The sequence below is a fragment of the Zeus faber genome, assembly GCF_960531495.2.
Source record: "Zeus faber genome assembly, chromosome: 10".
NCBI classification, from domain to species: Eukaryota; Metazoa; Chordata; class Actinopteri; order Zeiformes; family Zeidae; genus Zeus; species Zeus faber.
This window is the reverse complement of record NC_137199.1, coordinates 24,761,095-24,787,557: the sequence shown is the minus strand read 5'-3', so window position 1 is coordinate 24,787,557 and position 26,463 is coordinate 24,761,095. Positions and strand designations below refer to the sequence as shown.

At 44.3% G+C, this 26,463-nt stretch overlaps 1 protein-coding gene across 4 annotated transcripts in view; it reads right to left on the bottom strand.

The window, feature by feature from the left end:
* The window catches only part of arhgef6 (Rac/Cdc42 guanine nucleotide exchange factor (GEF) 6), a 29,012-nt gene extending 4,083 nt beyond the window's left edge, over positions 1-24,929 (bottom strand). For 2 of the 4 annotated variants that reach the window (XM_080007840.1, XM_080007841.1), the window contains exons 1-18: positions 24,651-24,929; positions 23,327-23,410; positions 21,091-21,175; positions 17,968-18,089; positions 17,234-17,438; positions 16,764-16,816; positions 16,278-16,372; positions 15,582-15,677; positions 15,191-15,313; positions 13,444-13,582; positions 12,941-13,000; positions 10,557-10,703; positions 8,995-9,081; positions 7,965-8,046; positions 4,731-4,846; positions 4,310-4,489; positions 2,667-2,687; positions 1,524-1,620 (exon numbers count right to left, since the gene is read on the bottom strand). In XM_080007840.1, the coding sequence (XP_079863966.1) occupies positions 1,524-1,620; positions 2,667-2,687; positions 4,310-4,489; positions 4,731-4,846; positions 7,965-8,046; positions 8,995-9,081; positions 10,557-10,703; positions 12,941-13,000; positions 13,444-13,582; positions 15,191-15,313; positions 15,582-15,677; positions 16,278-16,372; positions 16,764-16,816; positions 17,234-17,438; positions 17,968-18,089; positions 21,091-21,175; positions 23,327-23,410; positions 24,651-24,815 (1,957 nt within the window). In that variant the 5' untranslated portion in view covers positions 24,816-24,929. The remainder of the gene's footprint in view (positions 1-1,523; positions 1,621-2,666; positions 2,688-4,309; positions 4,490-4,730; positions 4,847-7,964; positions 8,047-8,994; positions 9,082-10,556; positions 10,704-12,940; positions 13,001-13,443; positions 13,583-15,190; positions 15,314-15,581; positions 15,678-16,277; positions 16,373-16,763; positions 16,817-17,233; positions 17,439-17,967; positions 18,090-21,090; positions 21,176-23,326; positions 23,411-24,650) is intronic. The other 2 variants (XM_080007842.1, XM_080007843.1) reach the window with 1 other exon arrangement.
* Between the last annotated feature and the right edge of the window lie 1,534 nt (positions 24,930-26,463).

Genomic DNA, 26,463 nt, shown 5'->3' with positions numbered 1-26,463 from the left:
ATGACACACAAACTTTGACCTTCACTTGGACTTGGCATTGCAGCCTAGTATGGCCACTACCAAAAAAAACCCCATCGCTCTGACTCATGAAATTCAAGGACTTTCAAGAACAGGAAACCAATATCATACATTTTGTGATCTTTGTTAATTAAAATATAATATAATGTTAGTCTCTGTCTATATTATATACACACACCGATCAGAAACAACTTTAAAACCACTGCCCAACATTGTGTAGGTCCCCCTTGTGCCACCAAACCAGCTCTGACCCGTTGAGGCATGGACTCCACACGACCTCTGAAGGTGTCCTGTGGTATCTGGCACCAAGCAAGGCAGCAGATGATCCTTTAAGTCCCGGTAGTTCCAAGGTCGGGGCCCCATGGATCAGGCTTGTTGTTCCAGCACATCCCACAGATACTCAATAAGATTGAGATCTGGGGAATTTGGAGACCAAGTCAACACCTTGAACTCTTTGTCATGTTCCGCAAACCATTCCTGAAACATTTTTTGCAGTGTGGCAGGGCACATTATCCTGCTGAAAGATGTCACCAGGGAATACCGTTGTCATGAAGGTGTGTACTTGGTCTGCAACAATGTTTACATGTTGTACATTTGGTGTACATGCGGTAGGTGGTATGTGTCAAAGTAACATCTACATGAATGCAAGAACCAAAGGTTTCCCAGCAGAACATTGCCCAGAGCATCACACTGCCTCCACCAGCTTGCCTTCTTGCCATAGTGCATCCTGGTGCCATCTCTTCCCCAAGTAAACGACGCTCACGCACCCGGTCATCCCTATGATAATATGGTAATAATATGATGTTATGCTGAAAGAAAATACAATTCTTTAGACCAGGCCACCTTCGTCCATCGCTCCATGGTCCAGCATGAGCACTCTGATCAGTCTGCAGCTACGCAGCTCCATCCACAGCAAAATGTGACGCACTGTGTGTTCTGACACCTTTCGGTCATAGCAGCATTAACTTTTTCAGCAATTTGTGCTCCAGTAGCTCTTCTGTGGGATCAGACCAGACGGACTGGACTTCATTCCTCACGTGCATCAATGAGCCCCTGGGTGTCCATGACCCTGTCGCCGGTTCACCGGTTGTCCCTCCTTGGACCACTTTTGGTAGGTACTAACCACTGCATACTGGGAACAACCCACAAGACCTGTGGTTTAGTGGAAGCTCTGATCCAGTCATCTAGCCATTACAATGGCCCTTGTCAAGGTCGCCCAGATCCTGAAGCTTGTCCATTTTTCCTTCTTCCAACACATCAACTTCAAGAACTGACTGTTCACTTGCTGCCTAATATATCCCACCACTTGACAGACGCCATTGGATGATCAATGTTATTTACTTCACCTGTCAGTGGTTTTAATGTTGTGGCCGATCAGTGTACAGGTACACACACACTTCAGCAGCTTCAAGCATTTTAAGGACCTGGTAAGAACTGTGCCCAGCTGAAGTTCTTATTAAAATTGTTGCTATGACGACTCAGCGGCAACGTAGGGTAAAACATACTTTTCCGGAGAAGAATCTCGTCGTCGGACGGCTTCCTCTCCTTCTTTCGGTTTCCCGGCAGGAACTTCTTCATGGGCCGCGGACTCTTGCTTGAGTCCTGGGGGAGAAGTACAAAGTAAAGGTGTAGATCTGATGCACCTTAATGTGTTTGGCTTTATGTGTGTCCACACACACACACACACACACACACACACACACACACACACACACACACACACACACACACACACACACACACACACACACACACACACACACACACACACACACACACACACACACACACACAGCAAGCCTACATAGATGCACAAAATTAAAGTAAAGGTTGCAATAAACAAACAAAACGACAAGCATGTAGTGTTGACATGGTTACCCTGGTAACAACCTGGTCAAATCTTTGTGAAGTGTCATATGGGTATTTAAATATTAGTGCATTGCCAAAAAATAAAAATAAAATCTTTAAATTACGACGATGTGAATCACCAAACCCCACACAGTCTGGTGTCACGCGGCTGTAAACCGTCATTACATTGTGATACTTACACACAAACTCTCAACAGTCTGCTGAAGTGCTAAAGCGTGCCGATTAGAAAACTGCCAACCGCCAATAATGTTTCACTTTGGTGGAAAAAGCTTGTGAATGAACTCATGACTGAACGCCCCCGCACCCCCACATTGTCAGACGCCTGTGCAACATCCTTGACTGGGACGGCAAACTCACTGCGGGACAAAACAAATACGTAGCGGTGGGACCGTGAAACCCATTCATGTGGCATCAGGAGTCAAAACGCCGTCTTAAAAAAAAAAAACTCCCACGCACACCCCCCCAAAAAGCACGTTGTTTCAACACCGACGTTCTGCTCCACTTCAGAAGGACACTCAGTTAGAGATCTTTCAAAACTAACGCGAAAGAAGCGCTGGGTAGAACACCGATGCCACGCGTGCAGGACGGGAGCCTGAAAGGACACGCAGGAAACCGATAGCGCTGAAGGGGGGGGGGGGGGGGGGGGGGCGCTAACGGAACAGCGGCGTTACACACAAGCGTCAAAAGAAAAAAGACACACACACACACACACGTGCAGAAGCCAACGCTCCCCGACGCACACACATGGAGAGAGGAAGAGAAGTGAGATCTACCCTTACCTTCATGATATAAGACATCCTCTACAGAGTGAAGGAGGAGAGGAGGAGGAGAAAGAAAGAAAGATAAAGAGAGGGGGAGATGCACGTGAAAAATATGACGACAGGATGATGGACAGAATGCAAACGTGATCATTTTACAACAGACTTCACCTAATTGTTGCACGTGTCTAAAAGGGTGATTAATGAATGAATGTGGGAGAAAGAAAGAAAGGGATAAAGGAAGGAAGGGAGAGAGAGAGAGGGAGAGAGAGAGAGAGGGAGAGGGAGAGAGCGAGAGAGAGAGAGAGAGAGAGAGAGAGAGAAAATATTACGCATGCAATCTACACAGTGCTGAGAACCCCAGAGGCCCGGACGACGGGCAAAGTCTCCACCCTCACATGCAACCGGAGTGTGTGTGTGCGCGCGCAGAGGTACGTCAGCACGCACATGCTGTAACGGTGGCCTAGGGGCTCGAGGCATCGCGATTCCCCCGCAGATAGTGCCAAAAACGGACGACCGGTGCGATAGGTGCAGAGCTTCACCAGATGCAGAGGAACTGGCTGTTTTCATCCGTTTAAACGTTTGATCCGTCTCATACGCTCGAAGGTGGCGGGGCGCGCCTAGGGGCGGTTTCGTGGACACGGGTTGAGCCCAATCTTAAGACTAAATCACACCTTCAAATCTGGACCAACTGAAATGGCTTTTTCTCAGTCACTGAAATCAGAAACGGTTTATTCCGCGAGGTACATTTGACATATACTAAGAATTTGTTCTGACGAGTTAAAAAAAACAAAACAAAAAAAAAACCTCTCAGACTTGCCCTAGTCTAGGTTTAAAAAAAATTGGTTTCCCAAAAGGAAGATTAAAGCTTATCTAGATCTAAATCAAGTCTTAAATGAAACCTGACCAGAGGCAGGTTGGTTTTTGGATTAATGGATGGATTAAGACCAGCACTGAGACCAGACAGAAGGAGCTGACTAGTCCTTAATTACCTTTGTCTAGGACTTCCGAGTCTACAACTATTTCATCTCAAAATAAGCACCTCAAAAAGGTGTTTTAATATTTGGGATTCATTTAAGTAGGATTATCTTTGTCGTAATTTAGATCAAACCCTGTCTGTGAAACCGCCCCGTAATGATTAGTTTCTGTGTGAACACATGATTTCTGTCGCCATTTACTCAAGACTTTTGGACCAAACGGTATCCGTCAGTCTAATAATGCAGCTTTCTTTTAAGATGGTTTATGGACAAGGTGGGCTTCACAAGATTTTAGATAAACGATCAATGCAAATTAATAACTACGGCACTAATTTGAAATTGGACCATTACGCACAATAACCTGATTAGGAGGATGGAGTTTGAGGGCAGTAAAGGGTTAGATTTTACTGGAGATCATCAGTAAATGAGTTATATAATATTAACAGAAGTGTGCAACCTCACTTGTGCTGTCCATCTATTTACGGTGAAATGGGGCAATTATGCTGTTGTGCCTTCTCTGCCCCAATTTAGGTATTTAACCTACATGGGAGCAGGGAAGGCACAACAGCCAAGTTTGTGGAAACAGTAGTGGTCCCATGAGTTGAATTCTGACCAACCAGGTACCACCAAGCATTAATAAGAACAAGATGCTGAGTGTGTGTGTGTGTGTGTATGTGAGCCCATTACCTCCTTGTACCCTAGCGCGGCAGAGGGCTTGAGGGGGGGCGCGGGGCGTAGGCAGCTCAGGGACCAGGGCTTGCTGAGCCTGGGGGGCTCCAGTGGGCCGCGGCTGGAGGTGCTGAAGCTGCCCAGGTGCGAGTGGTGGGAGGGGGGTCCGACCATGCTCAGCGCCTTGCCCTCGGCAGTCTGCGCGCGAGAGTGCGAGACGACCAGGAGCCAGAATTAGAGCAGCATGAGGAGCGAGGCGTCTCGTTAAAACCTGCAGCCTGAAGTGCGAAGTTGCTAAAAGCTTTCACAAATGACCGAAGCTATTATCAAAGGCTGCTTTGATAACATTAAAAAGCGCTGCCTCTGTCTCTTTGTTCAGAAGGTGTTTTTTACTCGGCACTGTGCCTTTCTTTGTGTACGCTTGTTTGTCAATCCAAACCTTTAACACTGTGCCCACAGGACTTCCTCCTTTGGTGAAGGGTTGAAGCAGATCAAGCCACTCTTGTAACTCAGGCAGGCTGCTGCAGAACACGGTGAGGCGGTCCACCGAGCCGCCTGCAAAACAAACACACAATATACATTTTACACAATTAATTACAGTGCATGGCAGCAAATGTGAAATTATACAGGACAGTAACAGTATTAAATATAGCTGCAGGTAGCAATACACAGGGTCAAGTTTAGACCTTTGAGGTAGGTATTACAGTTTTCCGGTTTCTGTGAAACGCAGCAGAAGTTAGAGGCGTTACAAACACCGTGGACTTACGTCTGGACCAATCAACCTGCACTTACGTCACAGCATGTTGCTCTTCTCGTGTTCAGTTTAAATATCCCTGAAGAACAGTGTTTTAAGAGTTATGATCCTAGATGACACAGTGCATTAAACAGTGCAGTGACACAAAAGAAAAGGGTTGAAAAATGGTTCGTAGAACTTCCTGCAGTGTGGAAACGTCTTCTTTGAGCCATTTTGTAAAAGGCAGCACGAGTTACATTTTTCTGGGTTTCGAGCACTCAGTCTACAGTATACATGGGGCCACTAAACTTTGAGGGTAAGCGCAAGCGGTAAGTATTCATCTGCTCCATGGTGTCACATACTTGATGTCATTCATTCACCAAATAAATAACAATATACAATTATAGCTGCAGACAGCAATGCCCGGGATCCAGTTTATTTGTTTTAGGTTCGTATTACAGTTGTCTGGTTTCTGTGAAATGCATCACAAGTTACAACAGTTTCAAACATCACAGACTTACGTCTGCATGTTTCTCTTCTGCCATTCTGTTGAAATATTCCTGGAGAACGGTGTTTTAAGAATAAAGATCAATAACATTTTTAAATTTTGATTGCAAAATTTCAATTTTACAATCTAGCAGGAGTTACAAGTTGTTTTTTTTACAACAACTTGGAGACGTTTAGTGGATTTTTATGGCAGTGGTTTGTAATGTTACAAAGTGACTGTTCTCAATACAATGCCAATGTTTGTCCATTTCTTGGCATCTGGAACAATAACAAAAGCAAACTTCGTAATTATTTTGCATAAAAATAATAATAAATACATGTTATTTTATAAACATAATAAATAAATGTTAGTTGTAATTACTTTAATTGTTGTTTTTTTCATTATACATTGTAATTTAAAACAACGGTTTATTTTTTACTTTAAAACAAACCTTGTCATTATTATAACTTACCTTGTTGTGTGTTAAGTACATGTGCAGTCTCAGTGATGGCAGGTCAATTATGACAAATTTATGCAGATTTACATATTTATGGAGGTTTACGATTGTAGTATAACTTATGTAATTTTAGTGGTGACATTTTTCCGTGAATTTGAATTACATTTTTGATAGGTTTAGTTTCCATGAAAAATACGAAAAATGTTGTGGTATTTCTGTGAGTAATTACCATATCACCGCTTGTGTTTTTCCGACGCCTCGCTGGATCTTGATCACAGACTGGTACGTTCGAGTGGACTCGACGTGGTCGCGAGTTTTTGTGGACGACTGTTTTCATATTTTTCATTAATGCGGCAAAGTAACAGGGACCACAGAGATAAAAGCCAATCCAACAGATCTACTGACATCTACCAAGAAATAGAGTATATAAATATACATGTAAATGCATAGTTTGTAATCTCTAACCACGACAGAGTCTACACCGCACACTGGACATGGTGCGAAGAGACATTCTGAACCAGAGCAGTCATTGTAGATAGTATGCGGACTTCATAAAGCTTCTAACTCTAAATCTCATCTTGTTCATTTAGTTTATGAACAGTGGCATGTCGGTCAAGCACGACCACCTGAATACTTGGGGTCAAATTTGGTCGGTTTTTCACAAATTTCTGCACCATATGTTGATCGATTTCAATGAAACTTAAACCACAAGATGTTTGTGACACACCGGTTCAAACATGATATCAACCGTGCTCGTAGCTTCTGCTGTTCCTCCGTTTCAAATAATTTTATATTTAAAACTTCACCAAATTTTTCCCAAGCAGTAACAATAGGGGATCCCCCTATTGCCCTGGCTGGCTGATACATAAAGTATATTCAAATATTCCCTTTGGTCCCGGAGACATACCGGGGAAGATCTCTTTTCGTCCCAAACACATTTTCTTTCGTGGGACGACGGGATGATGTCATTTACTGTCAATTACTGAAAATGAGTAGTAGATGATCAAAATAGTTGCGGATTAATTGAATAGTTAGAAACTAAACCATTAATCGACTAATCATTGCAGCTCTATCGATCAAATGACTCATTATTGTAAAAAATCAAGTAGTGGTGATTATATTCAGATTTTTATGCATAACTATGTGGGAAAAAGGTTACAGGTGCTGAAATAATAATAAAAGGGAAAACACACCACTTTTTAGAGTTGTAGATGAATATCATCGACACCTAGAATAATCTGTCCACGCGATTTGACAACAAATCCCTAAGCAATTGCAGTGGCCCGGTTCATTGAGGCAAATACTTTCGAAATGTTTTGTATCACTGGGCGCTCGTCGTTTCACTGTAAGAGCCCTCATTAGCATAACGTGTGTCATAAGATTTCCCAAGCGGCAGAATAGTTTCACCTGAGGATCACCTACGTCACCTTTACTCATACAAGTCATGTTTTCTGCAAGCTCTGGCAACTGGGTGAGGAAATCCTACATGTCTGTTTGCAATTTTATGCGAAAACTGTCTTGAAAGAAAGGCAAGGAAGAAGAAATGCCTCTACCCACGAGTTCCAAGAAAACGGTGCTTGGCATGAGGTTGGAGAATGTCAGACATTGGGTTATGTAGATGAGGACAGTTTAGTTCGATGTGTTCGAATTTGACCTGCGCCACTTCCTGGCGAGGTACTAAACATGAGACTCGCTTTACTCGATCCTTGTAGGATCTCTTCGAATGGAATCGCCTTAATGTTTGTCAGGCCGAGTTTGGTCTTCACATGGGAGGTGTTTAAAGAACAGTGCAATAGAAGGCAAGGTTTTATAAATTGGGTGTTACTGCTCGGCAAGGGGTCACCACTGGAGCAATGTGCTACTAGGCCTAAATAGGCTTTGTGGGTGGTTGTTCTTGTGAGATGACTCCTCATATCCCATAGTGGGGGAAATGATTGCTGCGAAAAGAAAAACAGCACAAGCTAAAGACAGCTTGGCCTGCCAGCTGTGAACAAACCTGTGACATCGAAGGCAAAGTGGCCATTCTCCATATCGTCCGGCTGTCTGTGTACTGTAGTTCCTGTCAGAGGAAGTCGACCCTGTAACAATACATAGAGCGAGAGAGGGGGAGAGAGAGAGAATGAATAAGAGACCCTATTTATATATCCTGCAATTGATTAAAAAAAAAAATTAAAAAAGCAGAAGTATGAAGAATATGCTCTCTTGTTCTTTTTTCATAGCGTTCAGAACTTTTGGAGGAAGCCTCCCTTCTTTTGTGTCTGCACTGCAGGAACTAGGAACGAGCGCCCTTTTGAGGGACTTGTTTAGCTCCTACCCCGGGGCAGGGACTAAGGTCCCTCGCCCTCGGCGCAGTGCGGACAGTCCGCCCGGTCGAGTCGCATCGCTCTGGGAGGGGACCAGCCCGTGTACACTCGGCGGTAATTAAAGAAAATAGACGATAAAAATAAATCAATAAAAATTGTATTTTTATTGTCAGTGTATTTATTTCATTAATGTTACGACGTTGATTGGATGAAACAAAAAATCCCCATGCGGCACCCCGATGCAAGCCCGTGCCTAATGAAAGTCGGTACTGACTTTTAAATTACACCTTGTAATATGAGTGAGGAGTCAGCAACTGGCTCGCTCATTTCCCGCCTCAAATTTGTTCAGAAACAGATTTTGGTGGACTGATAAGGTGAAATACGTGAAAGTTTATGGAGTCAATTGAACGGAACCCAGAAATGAAGCTCAAACCCCAGCGGCTTAAGTCACTTCAGCATTCCGACTGGCGGCGCAAACGCACCCAGAAAGAAAAAAAACAAAAAAACAACCTTTGAAGGTATTTAGTTCTCGGGCGACAGCCACAGTTCTAGTTCCCCTCACTGAGTCCCCAGAAATGTTCGGTCCGAAAAAGCCCATTATGTGCTGAGAAGCTTAGTTTGGGAAAAGATGCAGGTGAAAGGAAAAGAGCAGAGAAGAAACACAACAAGATAACAGGTTTCTATGACAAATAAAAACCACTGACAGCTTGAGCCCCGTCCCACCTGATAAATGAAGCCGCTCATCCGGGGACTGGCGGAAAGCATCACCAGCACGTTGGGGAAAAGCATCAGGTAGGACTCTTCTTTTTCCTGTCAGAAACCAGCGCACCACAAAAAAGTTTTAGTTCTGATGTGAGGCGGAGAACATGTCCACATTAGGCCCGGGCGATCATGCAAAATTCCAATCGACGATTGCTGGTGGGCGGGGGCAGTGGTCGTCGATATACGACTTTACCGGGGGCGCACGCAGTGGGGCTCGCGCGCACATAGAAGGTAATGCAATGTCTCTATGAAATGATATAATAAATTGCAATATTATAATCACAAGATTTGCATATTGAGCGGCAGGTACAAGAATGAGGGAGAGGGGACGAAGGGTGAGCACCTGCCCCGTGGACCCCACAGTGCCCTTTTTATCAGGCCAAGTTTAAAGCGTGAAAGGGCATCGGAGTCGCGTATTGTCTGGGCAAGATATATTCATGAGGGACACCTCATGAAGCTCGGCGGCACCTGCGATGTGCGCACAACGCCTCCGCTGTGCTGCTCCGTTTGCCCAGACAGGCAAAATGCCTCGAACCGGAGCTGAACGGTCTTTGTGCCTTTTCTTTTTCTTTGAGCACCTTCCCCTCAAAGTCTCTGTACGGGACTGTAGAGGGGAAGTGAGACCCGATCACCAGTGGTTACTGGAGAGCTCTGAGCAGTGAGGGGGAGAGCCTCCGTCCCCTCTCTCTCCCTCTCCGCTCCAGTTTCTGGACACAGTAAACTGCACTTACACCGTTTCGATTTTTCCAGGCAGATAAAGAAAAAAAATTAAAATTTTATAAAAAAATAAAAAACTGTCGTCAATTCCAGTTGCCGATAGACGATTTAGTCGTAAATCTGCCCAAGCCTAGTCCACAGCATGGGCAACTTGTGTACATTTTTTACTTAAATGCAAATCTTAAAAGGTGCAATGTATAGAATTAAGTGGCATCTAGCGTGGAGGTTACAGATCGAAACCAACTGAATACCTCTCTCCATGGCGGTGCATAGGGAGGGGTATTCTCTCTAGGCAGTGTTTGGTTTGTCCTTTCTGGGCTGCGGTAAAAACATGGCGGTGCAACATGGCGGCCTCCGTGGAAGGGAACCCGCTCCCTATGTTGATATAAACAGCTCATTCTACGGTAACGAAAACACAACAGTTCTTATTTTCATGGGATCATACACTAATTAAAAGATACTTATGAATATTATATTCCATATCTGCCAAGTAAATTCTACACCCTGCACCTTTAAGGAAGTAAATAACAAATAACTAATAACATGCTAACTCAAATCAATGAGATCAGATGTTTGCATCGGTGACAAACAGCGAAGCAGAGATGCTGAGATATGTGGTTTGCCCTCAATATCGTTTCAAAGAACCGACCCCCACTGGCAAGCCACATGACACGCTGGAGGCGGTTTTTCAGCGAGATCATGTCCTCGATAGATAGATTTTTTGGATGTGGGCATGGGGGTTAGTGTGTGTTTTGGTGGGAAAGAAGGGTGGGAAGATGTGGCTCCATCCCCTCGACCAGCCTCACCTCGCTGGTGCCGTTCTGGACATGGACCTGGGCCATGTAGGCCACCGGGCCCAGGGTCTTCATGCTGTCGCCCTCCCAGCCACGCACCGGCTCCGACAGGATCTGCAGCTCCAGGTTCTTTCGCTTCCGCAGGTCCTGACAATGCGTCTGGAAAAACAGGGACAATTTTAACGGTTCCGTTTCAAACATATTGGCAAACATTTTGTTCCATTCCACAAGCAAGTATTTATTTGAAAAAAAATAAAAATAAAAATAAAAAAAATGAATTAAAATAATTAAATAATAATAATAATAATAATAAAAATAAAAATCTAAAAATCTAAAAAACATCTTGGAACACATTTTTGTTCCCTTGACTGTAAAGAAAGATCGGCAACAGTGCTACAGGAATTTTCAAGGGCAATTCACTCAGCTGAATTCAACCAGGAGGGTGCTGGGGTGCGTTCAAATCAGGTCTTGGTGTGTGTGTGTGTGTGTGTGTGTGTGTGTGTGTGTGTGTGTGTGTGTGTGTGTGTGTACAGGCCTTCTCAATTGGTTCTGGTGTATACGGTCGGTATTATGTCGTGGTGCATCCAAGCAGAGGAAAGCGAGCTCCGCAGCTGCATAGACACCTCACGGCTCAAGCCCTGAGCACCCCGCCGCGCAGCCACAGAAGACCCCCGGGCGCCCAGAGAAGCCGGAAGCCCGCGGAGAAACCCCCACGCCCGGGCCCGAGGAGCATAACCCAGTCCCGGGGAGCACTAGGAGACCCCGCACCCTTGGGGCGCAGACATACATCCCACCCCCACATGCAGGCACAAGACGCAGCCGCAGAACCTGGGTCGCGGTTGCTGTTTAAACACCTGTGATGGTTTCAACTAGTGTGCCTGTGTTGTATGAACAGTGACCCTGTGACAGGTGACTCAAGTATTGCAATTTTTATATATAGGTCGCTCTTGAAAATAAATCTTGATCTCAATGAAACAAACAGACAGAATAAAGAATATTATTATTATGACTACCACTAGAGTCACATACATAGGACAACAGCGAGCTAACACATTTTGTATGGAAAATAGATCTACAAAAGTGGATATATTTGGAGTGAGAAACTCATTAGCAGGGTGGTGAACATCACAGTCATTAGTCTTTGCCATTTTCCGCACAAATAATTCAACTTTTTCATTTCTTTCTTGGTGAATTTGTGAGGTGGGTTCATCACAGAGAACTCATAAACTCAAAATTACCAAATTACCATTTTCTTTATTATATCCCTCAATGGAACAAAATGTTCAGTTATTTAAAAAAATGGTCTTTGTGGAAGCTTTGTGTGCGGGCCATTTCTTTCCCTACTACCTGTGCTAAACATTGTCATATAAAGTGAAATAAAATATTCCAATACACTTATTTATCATAAAATATAAGATTTATTTCACCATTTTAATGTTACTTGTGAATTATTTTTTGTGTTTTTACATTGTTTGTCCTGGACTTTAATGTACATCTTGACCGCTACACCATCGGCCAGATCTTGTGTAATTAGGAGACTTCCTAGTCAAATAAAGGCAAAATAGAATTATATTCATAAATAAAAGACAAATACAAAAGCTTGTGATTGATTATACGCTTGATATCTAATGTTCACTCATGGAAATTAGGGAGCGTGTTTTCCTTTTTCAATTTGGAATAATACCATCACTGTGTGGATATATTTTTCAGAGCAATGTGCTTTCAGAGGTTTATAAGTCTGAGGTTTGCACCCACTGTTAGGGACCCTGCAGGGGATCCCCCCCCTCGCTCACACAGGACAAATCTATGTGTTTCCACCGCACCAGGTGAAGGTATGAAGATGTAGAACGTGCCATGCACAGGAGAAAAGCTGCCACACACACACACACACACACACACACACACACACACACACACACACACACACACACACACACACACACACACACACACACACACACACACACACACACACACACACACACACACACACACACACACACACACACACACACACACACTTTTTTTTTTCTACGATGGAAACTTAGTGGGAGAAACCTCTGATCTTCCATCTGGAACCGTGAGATACAAGCCTCCCAGCAGCATCGTATGACACTATTGTTGCTTGTTAACTGCATTTCCAACAAAGGTTTAATCATGGAAACAAACCGCACCAAACGGGGGGTTAATCAGAGCTAAATTAAAGCCCTTGGTAAATTCCCTGTGTTATTACATTACAACACTGTTCCGTGCAAGAGTAGAGTAGAATGATGTAACAAACCTTAAAAGCTTTATAATTATGTGCTGATGGGCACAGTGCTTATTCCCCGGTTAAAAAGACATTGTCACCTAGTCTTTGGAAAGCATGAACAACCCCAAGAGCTCCGGAAACTCACCACAAGGCTTTTAAACGCTGACGTCGCCTTCACTATGTCGCTGTAGTCTGGGTGGGTGTCCTGCGAAGATCCTTCAGTTTAGATTTCAGACACAGTGGCTGAAACAGCAGATACTCCACAGAGACAGCTTAGAGTGATCTACCAAACATATAAATATCAAGATATATTGCCCTTTGCTGGGCTTTTATAGATATTTTAATATTGAGCAGCCCCAGTGTAATTTTTAACACTATATTAAATAATCACAAAATATTTCAAAATGCACATAAAAGTAATGTAAAGCAGTTCAGTCTATTTCAATAGCATCGATTTGACCTCTTCCGCTGTTCAACTTTGTGTGAGAAACAATATTTGGATATTTTAACGTTTGGATATTTTTCTTCAATTAGTAAAAATTGTCCAGTATTTGAATGTAGTTGATAGAATTTTAAAATTTCACACAATATATCAATATGGCCTCGCAGACAAACTTGATTTTTTTTTGCTGTTATTCCCCACTATACCTCCACATGTCTCTCCAGCTCCTGCAGCAGCGTGGGGTACTTGTCCAGCCTCATGAAGGGCTTGCTGAGGCTGGTCGTCAAGGTGAGGATCCCTGGAGCACTGGCTCCCTGGCTCTCCATGAACTTATCCAGCTCCTCGCTGTCAACACACACACACACACACACACACACACACACACACACACACACACACACACACACACACACACACACACACACACACACACACACACACACACACACACACACACACACACACACACACACTTTGCCAACTTTCCCATTCCTCAAAATCAAATCAAACCATGTCCTGGTCATGCCTCACCTCTCACCTGTGCTTAGCCCTAAAATTAACCACTTTTTAATGAGGACACAATATGAACATTTTCAACATTTGTGAAAAATCCACAACTCTAAATCAAAAAAAAAAAAAAGTTCCTGCAACTGAAATGCAAATGAGTGTAGTGTGAAAAAGCGCTTTGCAACCCTGTCAACTTAACCACAACCATATATATCCTGTCAGCACTCCGCTTCCTGTATGCATAGGCGGTGGTTTTACCATCAGGTATACTGTAGGCAATTGCTTGGGGCCTCGTCTGCCAAAGGGTCTTCGTGAATTTGTGTTTCCTTTTTTCATTTATTTATAAAACGTATTAGCTGGTGAACAAGAACTATTTGGAGCTTGGTCCCAACATCAGCAGAACAGTGAGGACACACATCGCTTTCCTTTCACTGTGTGCGTGTGTGCGTGTGTGTGTGTGGGGGGGGGGGGGGGGGGCTGTTGGAAGGCGGTCTATACAAGAGCTTCCGAGATGCCACTGATCAGTCACCCAATCTGTCTTTTTTGCTTATTGGTGTTGCGTTTCCAGATAGCGTTTCTGCTTTCTGCACTAGAACCGAGCGAGCACTCCGTCAGGATGTGCACCTGACGCACCGAGATGTAGGTCTCCGATCCAGACTGCTGGATTTTATTTCCTGAGAGAAGTCCCAATACGCACAGGGGGATGCTCCAAAAGAATGTTTTAATGCTTTTAGATCTAGGCTTCAACCTGCATGCATACACGTAAAACACTGTGTCCAGGAGCCCCCCTCCCCCACAAAAATGAGCATGCACGCACACACACTTGTTTCTCCTTTATTGCTATAACTATCACAGGAAGAGACCACAGCCGTAATTGCTGTTCTAATTTTAACTCCACTTGCCGATTAACTCTGTCTTGGATGCAATGGCATTAAAGCACCCTGCATTGTATGCCCAGCCTGCTGACAGCACAAGTAGAATTTTTTATCTTTAAAATAAGTAAACAAATAAATAACTAAATAAAAAGACGGACAGAAAAAGCACTCTGGTTCACACAGACGTTAAAAACAAAAAAAAAAAAAAAAAAAAAGGTTTGCAACAGCCCCTTTTTGCAGAAAGAGAAAATCTGGCATCTTGTGGCTGTAAACGGAACTACATTTAGTTCCAATATCCCAATTCTATTGCACACAGATAAGTAGAGTTCTCCAAAATAATTATTACGCCCCTCAAGTTGTTTGTTTATATCAAACCCTTATCTGAGCTAAGGATGTAGTACTAAGTCTGTTCTGCATATACCCGAAGCTCATTTCTAAGCCCTGACGTGAGCCAGGTTTACGAGCTGAACATCTGAAAAAAATGACCACTAATTAAATTGTGATTGTTCACACTAATTGCTTTCCTTAAGGAGCACTGTTGTGTTGCTCTGTGCGGCGCGTGCAGACTCACCTGTGGTCTGTGAGGATACAGACGGCCGATGGGTGGCTGGAACAATAGGCCAGGTACAGACTCCTGATCTGCCCCATGAGGTTCAGATAGCAGCCCGCCACACGCTGCTGGCTCTCTGAGACTCTACAACACAGGAGGGGAAGAGTGAAAAAGGGCAAAGGAGGGAGAGAGAGAGAGAGAGAGAGAGAGAGAGAGAGAGAGAGAGAAAATTGTTACTTATCATAAGCACAGGTTGAAACTTGGGAGTATTTACACTGAATGACCACAGGAGGGCACGCACACCAGCTTCTGCCGCCTCCACGAGACAGGATGTCAAGAGATTGATAGGGCATGTGGAGGGATACACGTTGTGCAATTGAGCAAACTGGTGGTTTGTTGAGATGTGACTTACTTGGTGCATTCCTCCAGGGCTACACACAGGCCCTGCTGGAAGGTGAGGATCTCTTCTAGGTTACCACAGAGACTGGCGCTGTCCGCACTGCTCAGCCTGGCGAAAACATGCACATTTCCAAGGGAGTGAGTCTGGACAACCCACGGTTAGCTCATTTGACTGCCCCGACGGCCGCAGCATGAATGGCGTTTGTTCCATGTTGCACTTGAAAAAATTGACATATATAACTGAACCCATTTTATGCAGGAGATCACCAAAACGATATTTCAATGTGTGTGTATGTTAAAAAAAAATAAAAATAAAAAAAATAAAAAATACAAGAGACTAGAAACAGGAAGTTGCATCACTTCCTACTGGCAACCTACTGTAGCCCACGTTCTCTCTGGATGTATTGCAGAAATTGCACCATTTTTTTTTCCTCGATAAAACGTGATATTGCTGTTACTTGACACCAATCATTAGAGACAATCACAGTCATTTAGGTCTGAAATGTTTGCCCCATTGGACTGCATTTAAACACAGGGAGAATCTGCAGCAGAGCAGTACGTTTCTAAATAGTAAAGCGCTCAGTGTGTTTGTGCTGTGAACAGTTCTAAATTATAGGAAGCAACATTTTAATAAGGGCTGGGTTGAAAAATTATATATGTCATTTTTCATGTTGGGGGAATAGTCGCTCCATCTTTTTATCCGACTTACTTGTCGCTGGCTTGAAGGGGCCGCAGATAACAGCTCAACACTGTCTGAAGGTCCTTGACAAACTCCCGCTCATGTTCCAAGATGTCCTGCACCACCTGAGAAGGGTTTATTTCGGTCAGTACCCACACAGAAAAATCAGCCAAATGTAATATCCCCGGTAAAGGCCTAGCAGGAAGTGTTGGATTCATTGCAATTTTAGAACTTTAGCGCTGCATTACAATCCATTGTCAATGTTTTTGTTTATTAATGGAGCATGATACATGGTGCTTACCCACCACAAAAAACTGCTAAAAGCAATATGAAAAACAAAACAAAACATAACTATAGGGATTAAGAAAGAAAAAGGAAAAATAAAGTGCTTGAAAAATGCCACTAAGATGATAAGTCCCCCAGGATCAGAAAATGTTTTTGTCAGAAACATGAAGAAATGAAGGGCACCCGTTAGGCAGATCTAAAACCCAGCCCCCCTCCACACTGCCTACTCACCACGCTGTAGTAGTTCTTGGTCAGCTGAGTTCCCTTAGGAGACACTGGCTTCTCTGTAAGAGCAACGAGACATAATAATAAGAGTATGATTGCAATTACACATCCAAAGATGCTTTTATCGCTAGTATCTCGACTTTGGACTACGACAATTGATAGCCATGGACGCAGGGTAGGGCCCGATTGTGCTCGGATTTACAAAATTGACGACATCATTGTTTATTGCAATATTAAAATATCATTTTGCGATAATACAATACCACTGAAAGATAATAAAAGATCATATTGATTTATCGATGGGGTAAAATATTTTGAGCATTGTTTTGTGTTGTAATGGCACCAATACGTAACCAGGCAATACTAGACTTAGCTTGGTCATAACACTTTTACTAAGGTAAAATCCCTGTTTGCCTGTGTGCTGAACCCCTAGTATATTCAGATCACTTTGGTGAAAATCCCTCAGCAACACTGACCGCTGGCTTTGATCTCACGGACGTAGTTGCTAGGAAACCAGCCGGTCTTGCCGTTGAGCGTCCCCTCCCACCAGCCGCCGTCCTCCTGCCGCGTCACCAGGATGAGCTCCCCCTTCAGGAACGACAGCTCGTCCTCGTTGTTCTGCTTGAAGTTGAAGCGGGCCTTCACCATCGCCTGCCCTCCTGCACCGTTCTCAGACATCTCCTGTCCAAAGGAGCGTGGAGTTAGAGGGTTTTTTTTTGGGGGGGGGGGGGGGGGGCAGTGACTGGAAGAGCAGCTGGACATGCTTCAATGTGATGAAATTATATACGCATGGTGTTGCATTGTTTGAATTTCAGAATTTTTGTACAATATTGACATTGACTAAACCTTGTCATTCACTTGACATTGTGTCATTCTTTTGGGTTGGAGTAGCTTAGCGCTGGGGGCTGAGAGAACATTTCTAAATAAAAGGCTTAATTCAAGATTTTTATTTTATTTTTTTAATTCAAAACATTTTTAAATAGATAATTTTTTTATAAATTCCTTTTAAACAAATCTTGATTTTTTTCCCCGGCATTCCAAATGTTAAATCAACACAACTGAAGAGCTCCTCAAGACTAGAAGATGGCCACATAATTAGTCCACCCGGATGTGAACAACGTCCGTGCCGTTTTTACATGAATGTGTCGTTGTCAGCATGTCGGCTCGCAAAACAGAGACCGGTGAAAACATGAATTCGGAGAAAGCATACCGCCGGTTTGGACTGTCTGCGCAGGGAGCCTTTAGACTTGGCCGAGGAGAGCGCGTGCGAGGAGCTGGACTGACTAGAAGAGAGAGATCCCGACTGTGGACATGACCGCTCGGCGCCGCAGTCTGTTGAAACAAAGCGCACAGGGAAGACGCACCATGAGAGGGAAAGCCGGCGTTGTTATAGACACGTTACTGATGTTTAACACCCGGTCATGTAGTCTTGTTACGAGGTGGACTGGACAGTGTTACTGTGAGACACACACACACACACACACACACACACACACACACACACACACACACACACACACACCTTGCTAATCACTCATTGGGATAGGGTCTGTTGCTCTACGCAGCGCTGGGCCTCCCTCCTCCCTCCCTCCCTGATTGAATCACCTCATCCAACCCGGCATCCTGATCAACTTGCTACGCTGGGAGGGTAAGCACTGGATACTACATCAGTTGTAGTGTAGAGCCTATTATATTTCAGAATGACATCCATTTCATTTGTCCCCCCAATAGCTTGACTGTTCATAACTAAAAAATTAAAATAAAAAATAAAAATGCATGCAAGGTTGTCTTCCACATCTGACTTCTATCTAAAATGCAGCTTAGTCGCTTGTGAGGAGGCTTTTTATTGTGACGGGCAGTAGACTCTGGACAAAATGGAAACCAGTCCAGATATTCAAATGACCTGCAGACACCCACAACAAGCATTGGTTGTGTTCTCATGGTGCACAGAAACAAAGTGACACATGGAAGCCCTCAGGCCTCAGACACTGAACCAAACCACTCTGAAGGCCACTGTCCTGGTCCATACTGAGGCTCTAGGTCTATACTGCAGTCTAAAAACACGACAAATGCAAACATACAAGATGTGTTAGGCTTTGGCACGCATCAGATGAAGACTCAATAATATTTGTATTTTTCAAATAACTTTGGAGGGACCACAATCAACATCTTCTCACCCCTGTAATTTGAATTTACAAGCTAATCTCTAAAGTTCTGGTCCCTAGTTGCATCCCTGAAAGGTTTTTGTTTTTGTTTTTTTTGGTGAAAATGGATGCTCGCCGATAGGACTTTCAAGTAACATCAACAGCACCAATAAAACAACTTTTTTTTTTCTTTAATGATCTAAGTTTTTAAAGTGAGAAATCTCTGGCACAATGAGGCGGGCAGTGATGGCTCAAATCACTGCAGTTCTGACAAGAGAAACCCAAAGGAAGGTTATTTTATGCCATTGGCCTACTTGTGGCAACAATACAAAGAGCTATTCGTTTTTTCTCTACTGCTTAAAATGAATAATATTTGTTCTCTAATCAACAGGTTTCGATCAATATGATGGGAAAGGTACAGCAGACTGAATGTATTCCATGTTTTCTTGAATTGATCAATGATTATTAGGGTTGCATGTTTTTTTGTATATAGGCTTCGTGCACCATTTAGTGAAAGGTATTTAGAAGACATTGAATTTCCTTAAGTGCAAAATGTACCACAGAAAAAAAGATTGTCTTAGCTTGAGTCTTTGTGAGTACTATTATGAAAAGGATCACCTTCCATTCACATTGAGGCTTCTTGTTAGAAGCCTGAATGTAAATGGTGAGGCACCAGGCTTAGACCAGAGCCTGCATGTTCAACGCAGGGCTCACAGATTCCACGCGCCACTCCCCACATGCGGAGAGCAGCCTCAACAAGCCCTTCTGTCATCTGAACTCTGAGGCCGCCACAGTATTTTTTTCTCTTGTGGAATAGACACACATCAAAGTGTTTTCCCTGGACAACAGACCCCACCCCCGCCCCCTTCATATCTGATCAAATAAGATAATCGCATGATGCCGCCTCAACGTCAAATTCACTTCAAAAGATTAGTGACAAGCTTCTGGGCATTGTTAGGTCTAATGGGTTTACATAGAGAGCAGAGACCCACACTTAAAATGCTTTTGCCCATGTTTTTCCAAAGCTGTGGCACGACAAACATCTTTCATTTACACTTACAGGCAGTGGTGTGCATGTAAAATGCTAAATAGGGAGAAGGACTCGAACTGGGTCCGGGGTTCCTCCCCTAAAAAAACCTCAGATATACTTTTCCAGATAACAGCTGCCATGCCCATGCTTACAAATACAGCCATACAAGTTGCATTCACATTTCTGGAAAAGTGCGGAAAATTGCCACAGGTTACGTACAGCTGGCATATCTGTGCACCAGCTGGGAATCTGTGAGTACAGTGTGGCTGACACCAGCTCTTCAGTTATTCTGACACTCAATGTGCTTTAAACCCCAGGGACGAAGCAAAAAAACTGAAACCACTTCAGTGTTACTAAAACTGTAGTGCAGAAATTGATTACTTTATCGGGGGGGTGTATGGATGGAGCAACTACATAGAGTCTGAAGGCATGTATATGATTGATAGAAAATCTCTACACGTCATCAGAAAAAGGTGGAGAAGAGGTCTAACAACAACAGCCTAACATCCGTTCTCACTTCATGTATCCCTTAATTTAGCAACACTGGATTACCTAATAACATTTAAAGATTAAATATACCAAACCAACAGTTTAGTTAGTTGTATGGTCATTGCAAACTCACCCTTTAAAGTGGTAATCTGTTAGATTATTTTGTTAAAATTTACAAAATTTGTGCTTTTTTTTTTTTTTTTTTTAATCTATTTCATTAGTTCTTCATGAGAAACAGCCCTTCAATGTATTTGCGTGATGCATGTGTTCCTCTATATGCTGTTTCTATGGTTGGTGGTGAGCCGGGGTCTGCCTTTCCTGGCATTAATTCACTAATGAGGCACAATGAGGCAAAATGCAGCCGTGGTGAATTTGATAGAGCAGCGTAGCTAGTTGTGGTCAATAAACGGTTGATATGGATGAACATCCATAAAAATAGAACAGCACCCTTGGATAAATAAATATCCCCAAGAAACAAATAAACAAATCAATGGATCAGAAGAAGGCAAACTTTTGAGAAAAGACTGACCGTCTTAGACCAAACACGAGGGTAGGGATGTTAGGGAGGAAAAAAAATGAAAAAATTCGTTTCGAATGGAACTCTGGGACTTGTAAGCCACCCGACTTTACGGATTTCCACTTTAAAAACTACGGGCTGCACATCTCTTACCTTGCGTGGCGAAGTTGACTGCCAGCAGAGTAGTGAGGACCTTGCCAAAGTTCTCCCCGGTGTACAAGCACTCTGGATCAAACCCCTGGAAAGAAAACCAAGGAGATGCCTTTAAAATCAAAACCTCTATATCACATGCTCACATATCGTCCTCGACCCCGGTGCACAACAGCAGAGGAAGAGAAGTAGGTCACATTCACTTAACTTATCTCTGCCAATAGTGGCAGATCGGAGCGCCGGTGCTCGTGATGTGAACGCAGATCTAAGAGAAGCTGAATCCACATTTAATACACATGAAACAACGCGACTGGCACCATAACCAGAGAGATAAACACTGAGCAACTCAAAAGGCACTGAAGCATGATCAATATTGTGTGACTTTTAAGTTTCGGTAATGAAACAAACAGTTTGACTGCACATCTTCACCTTAGATGTGTACATGCATTAGCTGCATGTACACACACGCCCGTGCATGCACGCACCCACGTTCCTTCTCTGTTCTGTCTCAGACCGCTATCTTCTTTCCCCTGAAGGATCACATTTCACATTTTAAATAAAACATCTCAGTTATAGAGTTTGTGTGGCAAGGCACTGGTCATTTGTTCGGCGTGTCCGCATTCAGAGTTAAGGTATTGAAGAGGCCCGATCAGAAGTTTCAGATGATCAACAGCTATCAATTATGAACCAGCGCCTATCCATACGAAAATATTAAGTATTACTTTATGTGCCTTTTTATTCATGGAAAATTTACACACACACACACACACACACACACACACACACACACACACACACACACACACACACACACACACACACACACACACACACACACACACACACACACACACACACACACACACACAGGTCTCAACATCATAATGCAAGACTCAACATCCAATACAAATGTTTATGAACTTGGGCAGGGCCTGTAGTTCCAATGACTCATGTTATCGTGCGCCTCGCTATTTGAGGTAGTGACCAAGAGCAGCAAATCATCTCATGCAGTTTATGATACAGCGGAGGCCCAAACAGTTGCCGTGCCTTCCTATTTCTGCATCCCACAGCAGAAGTGAAAGCTGGATGACTGCTCTCTTTGTGCGGTCACATGACAAGCAGGCTGTGGCTGAAGAACGAGGGGTATGGGGAGTTTTCTAGCCATCACATCACAGACCAAAGAATGGGCAGGGCAAGCTGCAAGGCCGCAGAAGAACTCTTACGTGGTACACTGTGGCTGTCCCAAATCCTGCCGCCCATGAGCTGCTGTGCAGCCACGAAAGGTCTAATTATGGACCGGGGTGGGTGGATAAAGGCAGATGGGGACCTCCCAAACATAACAAACCAACCAGGCTGAACAACGGAACCTCTTGACTTGCAGCAAGCCAGCCTTGCTGACTCAATTACTTGTTTAAAAAAAACCCAAGTGATGTGAGCAGGACCCAAAAAAAGTACTATTTATAAAGCTGGTGGAGGAATAACTGTCCAATATGGAAACCACAGGGGGGGGGGGGGTGTTTCTCGCTACGTCCACTAATCATTTGCAGCTTTCTTCCCATAACACAGGCCCATATTACACACCCGAGGAAGATTTCAGCAACAGGAAATAAATCAATATCACAAATTGCCGCTGTAAAAATGGGTAACCATGCGAGTCAAGAAGGTCGACACGGAGGGGAAGCAGCCTCCTTTCTGTGTGTTCTGTGACTGACGGCAGCCTGTTTGTAAAGCTCCACTCCACATGGAGCCCACACACACACACACACACACACACACACACACAAACGAGAGCAAAAAACAAATCTCACAATTACTCCGCCAAGAGGGTAATCCCTGTCATTAAGCCACCGTGGGGAGGCTGCAGGGGGAGTGTTGATGATAGTAGAGATGAGAATAGATTATAATGGCCAGATGTGAACTCACGTCAAAAAATAATCAAGAGCAGAAGGGGCGAAGTCCAAAAAAGTTGGAAGAATAAACAGACATATATAGACATGTGTATAAACAATATATTTATTAATTATTATTATTATTATTATTATTATTATTATTATTAATAATAATAATAATAATAATAATAATAATAACGCTATACCTACACATAGAACAAGAAGCTAAATGTAAGCAAATGCTGTATATAAATATATATGCAAAAATATGAATGTGTATGTAGAGTAGTGCAACAGAGTAGGTATGTACTACATTATTTTCTAGGTGTGGTGAAATCTAGTGAACTTACCTCTACTTTCAGGGTCGTGCATCCTCTTAAGAACTCCCTGATGTTCGCTATGGACTCAGCTTCTCCCCTGGGATCCTGGCAGTACTGCACGCAACACACGCGGAACACAGACGTCAACAACACGGCCGGCCTCGGTCTAGCGCGCCGCGCTGTCTGCCCGGCGGAGGCGCGTACGGGACGCCGCTCCCAGAGCGCTGTTGCCGCGGAGCATTGATCCAGGAAAAATCGCCCCCAAAGCGGCGCCGGTGCAGCGGGCTGTCACGCTGTGCGGTTCGCACGCTGTGGACTCTTCCTGCGTCTCCTTCGCGTACGCACAAGCGCAAACTAGGAGGGTTGCCAGGTGACGCGCAATAATCCGGGGGGGGGGGGGGCACTTTCGTTTCTCAACGTTTTATCGGTAAAATACACATTTACACAACAAGTATGAGTACGAAGCGGTCGTTTTCCCCGCACGGCGATAGCTTCGGGAGCAACATGACTTAGGAAGGTTTTCGGTTCAAAGTTTAAACCCAACCGGGGCCTTTCTGTGCGGACACATTATATGGTGTTGATCTTAATTACCTGATATGGGGTGGGTGTCTAAACGTGTACCTTTCCAAAGCTTGTACCATGAAATATTATGACTCCATCAGTCTTTGTGCGTTTTTTGTTTTTTTTTGTTTTTTCTCTCCCCCCTCCGAAACACGCTACTTCGCCCGGGAACGTGTTTTGAAAATGGATCCCGCGACGCGTCCGTAAATTCACGAACCTGGCAACCCCGACCACCAGAAACCCGTCCGTGGGGGCACACGCGCGCGCACCAGGAAGACAGCCCGCAGCAGGAAGTGACGTAACGTCTCCGCAACTGTTATTTATCTGTAACTTTTAACGCTCAACAACGCGCGTAGTTTATGGACCGCGATGCGCGACTAAAACAAAAAAAGAGGGAAGAGGAAAAGGGCGTGAAAACGAAGCGCAGCATCATGTCGGGCGACTAGTTCTGCTGAGAAAGTTGTTGTTTTTCTTGATGTTTCTATCCGCATAGTATCTGATGACAAGAATGCGGAACGTTTCCTTGCGCTACCCAGGAAACGACGTGTTGACTTTTATAAACAGTTATTGTTTATATAATAAAAAAAACCAACCGATGCCCACGCTTATTTGATATATAATGTTTAAAAAAAAAAGACGAAAAAATGTAAGCGATGAGCGTGGAAAAAAAACAGGCCCGTCGGAGAAAGTGCTTGATCGTGTGTTCCCCCAACCCCTCCCTTCCACCCAGCAACGGTGACCGTCCCGAACCCCGCTCCCAACGGCAGAAAAAACGTGTTTTCAAACCGCTCACCTTGGCCCCAAATCCCGGTATGACCCGCTCCACGAGCTTGCACAGCACCACCCCATCTTTCAGGGATGTTTTGAGGAACTCCTCCGGGTCCGCGATGTTCTTTTTGGGGGAGCTGAGCACCCCCAGTGAGATCAGCCAGGTCACCGTCTGCTCCTCTGGATTCATTCTTCCAATTTATTCTCATCATCCGACAACATGCTTTTAGAAAACCCGCTCTCTGTTCCGTATCGACATGCAACTCAACTCACATCCGCAATTCTGCAAGCCAAAACACACACACACACACACACACACGCACACTTCGAGTAGTGATGTAAGACTTGCGAACGATACGTTCGAATGGAACGAGTCGTTCGAGCGACTCCAGTAAAAAGTGCGAGCGAATTTTCCGACCCGAAATGAAAGTAACTACAGAGTACTGAGCCCCCCAAAAAAGTGACAAGGCATTTGCCACAATTCATATTAAATATGACCGAGTGAGTTACAAATCGCTTCCCCCCCAAAACACACCCTGACACAACTGTCAAAATAAAACAGTTTCGCGAGTCAACCTACGATAACTTCTGGGATTCGCCGCTTGTGTTCTTACGTCCAAACAGTAACTTTAACAGGATCCCATTCACATTTCAGAGCCGATCGACTCTTCTGACTCTCGTTCGCCGTTCGCCGCAAGTCGCCCCCCCTCGCTCCCCCCACCCGGATCCCGCGGACCGAGAGTCGGAAACATCGAACGGATCATTATTTCACTGAGTGACTCGCCGGCGAGCGAATTCGAAGAAAGAGTCGAAGCTTTCACCACCAACTCCCCGCAGACACGCTGACGATCACCCCTGCCGGCAGACAGGCTCCCAGATGCAGTGGCTCTCAACCTGAGGTCTGGGGACCGTCGAGAGGTTCCAGTGGGCTCCCCAGCAAAATTACATAACAGTTAATCTTTACCGTGGGAGAATGTACTATAATAACCGTTTTGATAATTGTTTTACAGTTATCGTTATTCGATGTAGGATTTTGGACTAAATTGTGTCTTCACGATAAAAAAAAAAATCTCCTTGCATTGGGGTCCCAAGAGACAAAATCTACCGGGGCCGTGACATGAACTGAGGATACGTGGCGTGAAAAAAGTGATTTCAATGAAAGTTGCAAATTTCTGCATGCATCATTTGCCTCCACCCCAACTATAGCTGAACCCCCATATCCCGCGTCAACACCTGGCACCGGTGTTAACTTTGTGCTGACATTTGACGGATATAACTATAGAGAAGCCCAGGTGTGGGGGAGGGTGCTCAAAAGCACCAAACATACAATACTTTAGAGCTCAGTGCAGTCCATCATACAGAAGCGGGGAAACTACCAAACTGCAACCACACTTCCCAGGTCAGGCCAGGGCTCCGAACTTGGTTGCAGAACGTACCGATCGGCACCTTTTAGAGCAGCTGCAGCAGCTGTCACTGGGCTGCAGAAGTCAGTGGCTGAGAACGAATGCAGGGTTCATGGCTCAGCCATCTTTGAGGCATTGCACAAAGGGGGGGATTTACAGAAGAGTGGTGAGGAAGAAGCCCCAGTTGTGAATGATGTGCAAAAACATCACTTGCAAGACACCGTGAAGATGTGGCACAAAGCCTTGTTGTCGGATCAGTGGAACTTTTGCCTTGTACGCTAAACAATGTGTGGTGTGAACTTAACCCTGCACCCCAGCCAGATGACACCTTCCCCACTGTAAAATTTGGTGGAAGTGGCACGATGGAGATGGTTTACAGCGGCAGGAACTGGGATTCCTGGTCAGGATAGGAAGACAAACTTTGCACAACACATG